General features: G+C 59.9%; 1 protein-coding gene across 1 annotated transcript in view; it reads left to right on the forward strand.

The window, feature by feature from the left end:
- The first annotated feature begins 1,581 nt into the window (after positions 1–1,581).
- The window catches only part of LOC144954114 (phosphatidylinositol 4,5-bisphosphate 3-kinase catalytic subunit alpha isoform-like), an 11,994-nt gene continuing 3,463 nt past the window's right edge, over positions 1,582–10,112 (forward strand). Inside the window, exons 1-3 of the mRNA XM_078884690.1 lie at positions 1,582–1,630; positions 4,791–5,246; positions 6,454–6,539. Of these exons, the coding sequence (XP_078740816.1) occupies positions 4,821–5,246; positions 6,454–6,539 (512 nt within the window). The 5' untranslated portion in view covers positions 1,582–1,630; positions 4,791–4,820. The remainder of the gene's footprint in view (positions 1,631–4,790; positions 5,247–6,453; positions 6,540–10,112) is intronic.

Consider the following 10,112-nt stretch of genomic DNA (forward strand, 5'->3'; position numbering starts at 1 on the left):
GTGGGTGAGTGGGTGGGTTGGGTGAGTTGGTGGGTGGGTGGGTGGGTTGGTTGGTGGGTTAGTGGGTGGGTGGGTTGGTGAGCGGGTGGGTGGGTGGGTGAGCGGGTGGGTGGGTTGGTTGGTGGGTGGGTGGGTTGGTGAGTGGGTGGGTGGGTTGGTGAGTGGGTGGGTGGGTTGGTGGGTGGTGGGTGGGTTGGTTGGTGGGTGGGTTGGTTGGTGGGTGGGTGAGTGGGTGGGTGCGTGAGTGGGTGGGTTGGTTGGTGGGTGGGTGGGTGGGTGGGTTGGTTGGTGGGTGGGTGGGGTTGGGTGAGTGGGTGGGTGGGTTGGTTGGTGGGTGGGGTTGGTTGGTGGGTGGGTGGGTCGGTGGGTGGGTGGGTGGGTCGGTGGGTGGGTGGGTTGGTTGGTGGGTGGGTTGGTTGGTGGGTGGGTTGGTTGGTGGGTGGGTTGGGTGGGTTGGTTGGTTGGTGGGTGGGGTTGGTTGGTGGGTGGGTGGGTCGGTGGGTGAGTGAGTGGGTGGGTTGGGTGAGTTGGTGGGTGGATGGGTGAGGTTGGTGAGGTTGGTGGGTGGGTTGGTGGGTGAGTGGGCGGGTGGGTTGGTGGGTGGATGGGTGGATGGGTGGGTTGGTGGGTGGGTTGGTGGGTGAGTGGGCGGGTGGGTTGGTGGGTGGGTTGGTGGGTGGGTGGGTTGGTGGGTGGGTTGGTGGGTGGGTGGGTTGGTGGGTGGGTGGGTGGGGTGGGTTGGTGGGTGGGTTGGTGGGTGGGTGGGTGGGTTGGTGGGTGGGTGGGTGGGTGGGTGGGTTGGTGGGTTGGTGGGTGGGCGGGTGGGTTGGCGGGTGGGCGGGTGGGTTGGCGGGTGGGCGGGTGGGTTGGCGGGTGGGCGGGTGGGTGGGTTGGTGGGTGGGCGGGTGGGTGGGCGGGTGGGTTGGCGGGTGGGTTGGTGAGTGGGTGGGTGGGTCGGTGGGTGAGTGGGTCGGTGGGTGAGTGGGTCGGTGGGTGAGTGGGTCGGTGGGTGAGTGGGTCGGTGGGTGGGTGGGTGGGTTGGTGAGTGGATGGGTGGGTCGGTGGGTGGGTGAGGTTGGTGGGTTGGTTGGTGGGTGGGGTTGGTTGGTGGGTGGGTGGGTGGGTCGGTGGGTGAGTGGGTGGGTTGGGTGAGTTGGTGGGTGGGTTGGTGGGTTGGTTGGTGGGTTGGTGGGTTGGTGGGTGGGTTGGTTGGTTGGTGGGTGGGTGGGTTGGTGGGTGGGTGGGTGGGTTGGTTGGTGGGTGGGTGGGTGGGTTGGTTGGTGGGTTGGTGGGTGGGTGGGTGGGTTGGTGGGTGGGTGGGTTGGTGGGTGGGTGGGTGGGTTGGTGGGTGGGTGGGTGGGTTGGTGGGTGGGTGGGTGGGTGGGTGGGTTGGTGGGTGGGTGGGTTGGTGGGTGGGTTGGTGGGTGGGTTGGTGGGTGGGTGGGTTGGTGGGTGGGTTGGTGGGTGGGTGGGTGGGTTGGTGGGTGGGTGGGTGGGTTGGTGGGTGGGTGGGTGGGTTGGTGGGTGGGTGGGTGGGTGGGTGGGTGGGTGGGTTGGTGGGTGGGTGGGTGGGTGGGTGTGCGGCTGTAACGAGTACCTGCTGGAAAGGTTCCCGCTCAGCCAGTACAAGGTGGGTTGGTCGGTGGGTGGGTGGGTTGGTGGGTGGGTGGGTTGGTGGGTGGGTGGGTGGGTTGGTGAGTGGGTGGGTGGGTCGGTGGGTGAGTGGGTTGGTGGGTGGGTGGGTGGGTTGGTGGGTGGGTGGGTTGGTGAGTGGGTGGGTGGGTCGGTGGGTGAGTGGGTCGGTGGGTGAGTGGGTCGGTGGGTGAGTGGGTCAGTGGGTGGGTGGGTGGGTTGGTGAGTGGGTGGGTGGGTCGGTGGGTGGGTGAGGTTGGTGGGTTGGTTGGTGGGTGGGGTTGGTTGGTTGGTGGGTGGGTGGGTGGGTCGGTGGGTGAGTGGGTCAGTGGGTGGGTGGGTGGGTTGGTGAGTGGGTGGGTGGGTCGGTGGGTGGGTGAGGTTGGTGGGTTGGTTGGTGGGTGGGGTTGGTTGGTGGGTGGGTGGGTGGGTCGGTGGGTGAGTGGGTGGGTGGGTGGGTTGGGTGAGTTGGTGGGTGGGTTGGTTGGTGGGTTGGTGGGTGGGTTGGTTGGTTGGTGGGTTGGTGGGTGGGTGGGTGGGTTGGTTGGTGGGTGGGTGGGTGGGTTGGTTGGTGGGTGGGTGGGTTGGTTGGTGGGTGAGTGGGTGGGTGGGTGGGTGAGTGGGTGGGTGGGTTGGTTGGTGGGTGGGTGGGTGGGTGGGTGGGTTGGTTGGTGGGTGGGTGGGTGGGTTGGTGAGTGGGTGGGTGGGTGGGTTGGTTGGTGGGTGGGGTTGGTTGGTGGGTGGGTGGGTGGGTGAGTGGGTCGGTGGGTGAGTGGGTCGGTGGGTGGGTGGGTTGGTTGGTGGGTGGGTGAGTGGGTGGGTTGGTTGGTGGGTGGGTTGGTGGGTGGGTGAGTGGGTCGGTGGGTGAGTGGGTCGGTGGGTGAGTGGGTCGGTGGGTGGGTGGGTCGGTGGGTGAGTGGGTGGGTGCGTGAGTGGGTGGGTTGGTTGGTGGGTGGGTGGGTTGGTTGGTGGGTGGGTGGGTTGGGTGAGTGGGTGGGTGGGTTGGTTGGTGGGTGGGGTTGGTTGGTGGGTGGGTGGGTCGGTGGGTGAGTGAGTGGGTGGGTGGGTGGGTTGGGTTAGTTGGTGGGTGGATGGGTGAGGTTGGTGAGGTTGGTGGGTGGATGGGTGGGTGGGTTGGTGGGTGGGTTGGTGGGTGAGTGGGCGGGTGGGTTGGTGGGTGAGTGGGTGGGTGGGTGGGTGGGTTGGTGGGTGAGTGGGCGGGTTGGTGGGTGAGTGGGCGGGTGGGTTGGTGGGTGGGCGGGTTGGTGGGTGGGTGGGCGGGTTGGTGGGTGGGTGGGCGGGTTGGTGGGTGAGCGGGCGGGTGGGTGAGCGGGCGGGTGGGTTGGTGGGCGGGTGGGTTGGTGGGCGAGTGGGTTGGTGGGCGGGTGGGTGGGTTGGTGAGCGGGTGGGTGGGTCGGTGGGTGAGTGGGTCGGTGGGTGAGTGGGTCGGTGGGTGAGTGGGTCGGTGGGTGAGTGGGTCGGTGGGTGAGTGGGTCGGTGGGTGGGTGGGTGGGTTGGTGAGTGGGTGGGTGGGTCGGTGGGTGGGTGGGTTGGTGAGTGGGTGGGTGGGTTGGTGAGTGGGTGGGTGGGTTGGTGAGTGGGTGGGTGGGTGGGTTGGTGAGTGGGTGGGTGGGTTGGTGAGTGGGTGGGTGGGTGGGTTGGTGAGTGGGTGGGTGGGTTGGTGAGTGGGTGGGTGGGTGGGTTGGTGAGTGGGTGGGTGGGTGGGTTGGTGAGTGGGTGGGTGGGTGGGTTGGTGAGTGGGTGGGTGGGTGGGTTGGTGAGTGGGTGGGTGGGTGGGTTGGTGGGTGGGTGGGTGGGTTGGTGGGTGGGTGGGTGGGTTGGTGGGTGGGTGGGTGGGTTGGTGGGTGGGTGGGTGGGTTGGTGGGTGGGTGGGTGGGTTGGTGGGTGGGCGGGTGGGTGGCCAAGGACTCCCTCTAGAACTACTCACACACACTCACACACACCCACTCACACTCACTCGCTCACTCACACACTCACTCACACACTCACTCGTTCACACACACACACTCACACACACACTCACTCACACACACACTCACTCACACACTCTCACACACACACTCACCCTCTCACTATCTCCCTCCCCGCGTCTCTCTCCCCGCAGTACATACGCAGTTGCCTTTCCATCTCACACACACACACTCACTCACACTCACTCACACCCACACACACCCACACACTCACTCACACTCACACACTCACTCACACACACACATCCTCACCCTCACTCACACACTCTCACTCACACTCACACACACCCTCACCCTCACTCACACACACACTCACCCTCTCACACACACTCACACACTCTCACACACACTCACTCACACTCACACACTCACTCACACACACACACACACACTCACTCACACACTCACTCACACACTCACACCCTCACCCTCACTCACACACACTCACACACACTCACACACACCCACACACACACACACTCACACACCCACACACTCACTCACACTCACACACTCACTCACACACTCACTCACACACTCACTCACACTCACTCACACTCACACACACTCACTCACACACTCACCCACACACACACCCTCACCCTCACTCACACACACACTCACCCTCACACACACTCACACACTCTCACACACACACACTCACACACACACACTCGCTCACACTCACACACACACACTCACCCTCACTCACACACACACTCACTCACACACACACTCACTCACTCACTCACACACACACTCACTCACTCACACACACACTCACCCTCTCACTATCTCCCTCCCCGCGTCTCTCTCCCCGCAGTACATACGCAGTTGCCTTTCCATCTCACACACACATACTCACACACACCCACACTCACACACACACACACCCACACACACACTCACACACACACTCACTCACACACCCTCACCCTCACTCACACACACACTCACCCTCTCACTATCTCCCTCCCCGCGTCTCTCTCCCCGCAGTACATACGCAGTTGCCTTTCCATCTCACACACACATACTCACACACACCCACACACACACTCACACACATACACACCCACACACACACTCACACACACTCACACACACTCACACCCTCACACACACACTCACCCTCTCACTATCTCCCTCCCCGCGTCTCTCTCCCCGCAGTACATACGCAGTTGCCTTTCCATCTCTCGCATGCCCCACCTCATGCTCATGACGAAGGACTCGCTCTACAACCAGCTTCCCCGCAACGGCTTCACGTTGCCCTCGTACGCCCGGCGCGTGTCCACCGCCACCGGTGGATCCTCCTCCTCCTCCTCCTCCACCTTGTCGGCTTCGGCTTCGGGGACCTCATCATCAGCGTCGGCGTCGATGGCGTCGTTGGCGTCATCGTCATCTTCGTTGTCGTCGTCGGTGGCGGCGGTTTCTGTCGGTGGCGGCGGCGGCTACATGAACGGCGACGGTGGTGGCGGTGGTGGCGGTGGTGGTGGCGGTGGTGGTGGTGGTGGCGGTGGTGGTGGTGGTGGTCCCAGCAAGCCGTTGTGGTGTGTCACCAGCCTGCTGCGGCTGCGTATTCTCTGCGCAACCTACGTCAACGTCAACATCCGCGACACCGACAAGGTGGTGGTGGTTGTTGTTGTTGGTGGTGGTGGTGTTGGAGGTGGTGGTGGTGGGGGTGGTGGTGGAACTGTGGTGGTGGTGGTGGTGGTTGTGGTGGTGGTGGTGGAGGTGGTTGTTGGTGGTGGGGGTTGTTGGGGGTGGTGGTGGTGGTGGTGTTGGTGGGGGTGGTTGTGGTGGTGGTGGTGGGGGTGGTGGGGGTGGTGGTGGGGGTGGTGATGATGTTGGTGGTGGAGGTGGTGGAGGTGGTTGTTGGTGGTGGGGGTTGTTGGTGGTGGGGGTGGTGGTGGAGGTGGTGGTGGAGGTGGTAGGGTTGGTGGTGGTGGTGGTGGAGGTGTTGGGGGTAGTGGTGGTGGAGGTGGTTGTTGGTGGTGGGGGTGTTGGTGGAGGTGGTGGTGGTGGTGGTGGGGGTTGTTGGTGGTGGGGGTGGTGGAGGTGGTGGAGGTGGTGGTGGTGGTGGTGGGGGTGGTGGGGGTGGTGGGGGTGGTGGTGGGGGTGGTGGAGGTGTTGGGGGTAGTGGTGGTGGAGGTGGTTGTTGTTGGTGGTGGTGGTGGTGGTGGTGGTGGGGGTGGTGGTGGTTGTTGGTGGTGGAGGTGGGGGTGGTGGTGGGGGTGGTGGTGGTTGTTGGTGGTGGAGGTGGGGGTGGTGGTGGGGGTGGTGGTGGTTGTTGGTGGTGGAGGTGGTGGTGGGGGTGGTGGTGGTGGTGGTGGTGGAACTGTGTTGGTGGTGGTGGTGGTGGTGGAAGCTGTGGTGGTGGTGGTTGGTGGAAGTGTTGGAGATGGTGGTTGTGGTGGTGGTGGTTGTGGTGGGGGTGGTGGTTGTGGTGGTGGAAGCTGTGGTGGTGGTGGTTGGTGGAAGTGTTGGAGATGGTGGTGGCGGTGATGGTGGTGGTAGAGGTGGTGGTGGTGGGGGTGGTTGAGGTGGTGATGGTTGACGTGGTGGTGGTGGTTGTTGACGTGGTGGTGGTTGTTGACGTGGTGGTGGTGGTTGTTGACGTGGTGGTGGTGGTTGTTGACGTGGTGGTGGTGGTGGTGGTTGATGTGGTGGTGGTTGTTGTTGACATGTTGTTGTTGTTGATGTGGTGGTGGTGGTGGTTGTTGGCGTGGTGGTGGTGGTGGTGGTGGTTGTTTACGTGGTTGTGTTGGTTGTTGACGTGGTGATGGTGTTTGTGGTTGTGTTGGTTGTTGACGTGTTGTTGTTGTTGTTGTAGATCTACGTCAAGACTGGGGTGTTCCACGGAGGGGAGCCGCTTTGTGACAACGTCAACACCCAACGAGTCCCCTGCTCCAACCCCCTGTGAGTCACTCACTCACTCACTGTGTCACTCACTGTGTCACTCACTCACTGTGTCACTCACTCACTCACTCACTGTGTCACTCACTCACTGTGTCACTCACTCACTGTGTCACTCACTGTGACAACGTCAACACCCAACGAGTCCCTTGCTCCAACCCCCTGTGAGTCACTCACTCACTCACTGTGTCACTCACTGTGTCACTCACTCACTGTGTCACTCACTGTGTCACTCACTCACTCACTCACTGTGTCACTCACTCACTGTGTCACTCACTCACTGTGTCACTCACTCACTGTGTCACTCACTGTGTCACTCACTCACTCACTGTGTCACTCACTCACTGTGTCACTCACTGTGACAACGTCAACACCCAACGAGTCCCTTGCTCCAACCCCCTGTGAGTCACTCACTCACTCACTGTGTCACTCACTCACTCACTGTGTCACTCACTCACTGTGTCACTCACTCACTGTGTCACTCACTCACTCACTGTGTCACTCACTCACTGTGTCACTCACTGTGTCACTCACTCACTCACTGTGTCACTCACTCACTGTGTCACTCACTCACTGTGTCACTCACTGTGTCACTCACTCACTCACTGTGTCACTCACTGTGTCACTCACTGTGACAACGTCAACACCCAACGAGTCCCTTGCTCCAACCCCCTGTGAGTCACTCACTCACTCACTGTGTCACTCACTCACTCACTGTGTCACTCACTCACTGTGTCACTCACTGTGTCACTCACTCACTCACTGTGTCACTCACTCACTGTGTCACTCACTGTGTCACTCACTGTGTCACTCACTGTGACAACGTCAACACCCAACGTGTCCCTTGCTCCAACCCCCTGTGAGTCACTCACTCACTCACTGTGTCACTCACTCACTGTGTCACTCACTCACTGTGTCACTCACTCACTCACTCACTCACTGTGTCACTCACTCACTGTGTCACTCACTCACTGTGTCACTCACTCACTCACTGTGTCACTCACTCACTGTGTCACTCACTCACTGTGTCACTCACTCACTCACTGTGTCACTCACTCACTGTGTCACTCACTCACTGTGTCACTCACTCACTCACTCACTGTGTCACTCACTCACTGTGTCACTCACTCACTGTGTCACTCACTCACTCACTGTGTCACTCACTCACTGTGTCACTCACTCACTGTGTCACTCACTGTGACAACGTCAACACCCAACGTGTCCCCTGCTCCAACCCCCTGTGAATGTCACTCACTGTGTCACTCACTCACTCACTGTGTCACTCACTCACTCACTGTGTCACTCACTGTGTCACTCACTCACTGTGTCACTCACTGTGTCACTCACTCACTGTGACACTCACTGTGTCACTCACTGTCACTCACTCACTGTGTCACTCACTCACTGTGTCACTCACTCACTCACTGTGTCACTCACTGTGTCACTCACTGTGTCACTCACTCACTGTGTCACTCACTCACTGTGTCACTCACTGTGTCTGTCACTCACTGTGTCACTCACTGTGTCACTCACTGTGTCACTCACTCACTGTGTCACTCACTCACTGTGTCACTCACTGTGTCACTCACTGTGTCACTCACTCACTGTGTCACTCACTCACTGTGTCACTCACTCACTCACTGTGTCACTCACTGTGTCACTCACTCACTCACTGTGTCACTCACTGTGTCACTCACTGTGTCACTCACTGTGTCACTCACTCACTGTGTCACTCACTCACTGTGTCACTCACTGTCACTCACTGTGTCACTCACTCACTGTGTCACTCACTGTGTCACTCACTGTGACAACGTCAACACACAACGTGTACCCTGCTCCAACCCCCTGTGAGTGTCACTCACTCACTGTGTCACTCACTCACTGTGTCACTCACTGTGGTGAGTGAGTGTGGTGAGTGAGTGTGGTGAGTGAGTGTGGTAAGTGGTGAGCGTGGTGAGTGAGTGTGGTGAGTGTGTGTGTGGTGGTGTAGGTGGAACGAGTGTGGTGTGAGTGGTGAGTGAGTGTGGTGAGTGTGTGTGTGGTGGTGTAGGTGGAACGAGTGTGGTGAGTGTGGTGAGTGTGAGTGGTGAGTGTGGTGAGTGTGGTGAGTGAGCGTGGTGAGTGAGTGTGGTGAGTGTGTGTGTGGTGGTGTAGGTGGAACGAGTGGCTGAGTGTGGTAGTGGTGAGTGAGTGTGGTGAGTGAGTGTGTGAGTGGTGAGTGTGGTGAGCGTGGTGAGTGAGAGTGCCGAGTGTGTGCGTGGTGGTGGTGTAGGTGGAACGAGTGTGGTTAGTGTGGTAGTGGTGAGTGGTGAGTGATGAGTGTGTGTGTAGTGGTGAGTGTGTGAGTGAGAGTGCTGAGTGTGTGCGTGGTGGTGGTGGTGTAGGTGGAACGAGTGTGGTGAGTGTGTGAGTGGTGAGTGTGAGTGGTGAGTGTGTGAGTGAGAGTGCTGAGTGTGTGCGTGGTGGTGGTGGTGTAGGTGGAACGAGTGTGGTGAGTGTGTGAGTGGTGAGTGTGTGAGTGAGAGTGCTGAGTGTGTGCGTGGTGGTGGTGGTGTAGGTGGAACGAGTGTGGTGAGTGTGTGAGTGGTGAGTGTGTGAGTGAGAGTGCTGAGTGTGTGCGTGGTGGTGGTGGTGTAGGTGGAACGAGTGTGGTGAGTGTGTGAGTGGTGAGTGTGTGTAGTGGTGAGTGTGTGAGTGAGAGTGCTGAGTGTGTGCGTGGTGGTGGTGGTGTAGGTGGAACGAGTGTGGTGAGTGTGTGAGTGGTGAGTGTGTGAGTGGTGAGTGTGTGAGTGAGAGTGCTGAGTGTGTGCGTGGTGGTGGTGGTGTAGGTGGAACGAGTGTGGTGAGTGTGTGAGTGGTGAGTGTGAGAGTGCTGAGTGTGTGCGTGGTGGTGTAGGTGGTAGTGGTGAGTGTGAGTGGTGAGAGTGCTGAGTGTGTGCGTGGTGGTGGTGTAGGTGGAACGAGTGGCTGAGTGTGGTAGTGGTGAGTGAGAGTGCTGAGTGTGTGCGTGGTGGTGGTGTAGGTGGTAGTGGTGAGTGTGAGTGGTGAGCGTGGTGAGTGTGGTGAGTGACAGTGATGAGTGAGTGTGTGTGTGTAGTGGTGAGTGAGAGTGCTGAGTGTGTGCGTGGTGGTGGTGTAGGTGGAACGAGTGTGGTGAGTGAGAGTGGTGAGTGTGTGTGGTGGTGGTGTAGGTGGAACGAGTGGCTGAGTGTGGTAGTGGTGAGTGAGTGTGGTGAGTGAGTGTGTGAGTGGTGAGTGTGGTGAGTGTGGTGAGTGACAGTGGTGAGTGACAGTGGTGAGTGTGTGCGTGGTGGTGGTGTAGGTGGAACGAGTGTGGTTAGTGTGGTAGTGGTGAGTGGTGAGTGTGTGAGTGGTGAGTGTGTGTGCGTGGTGTAGGTGGAACGAGTGTGAGTGACAGTGGTGTGTGTGCGTGGTGGTGGTGTAGGTGGTAGTGGTGAGTGTGAGTGGTGAGTGTGTGCGTGGTGGTGTAGGTGGTAGTGGTGAGTGAGAGTGGTGAGTGTGTGCGTGGTGGTGTAGGTGGTAGTGGTGAGTGTGAGTGTGAGTGGTGAGCGTGGT

This window comes from Lampetra fluviatilis, unplaced genomic scaffold, assembly GCF_964198595.1.
Source record: "Lampetra fluviatilis unplaced genomic scaffold, kcLamFluv1.1 SCAFFOLD_1236, whole genome shotgun sequence".
Classification (NCBI taxonomy): domain Eukaryota; kingdom Metazoa; phylum Chordata; class Hyperoartia; order Petromyzontiformes; family Petromyzontidae; genus Lampetra; species Lampetra fluviatilis.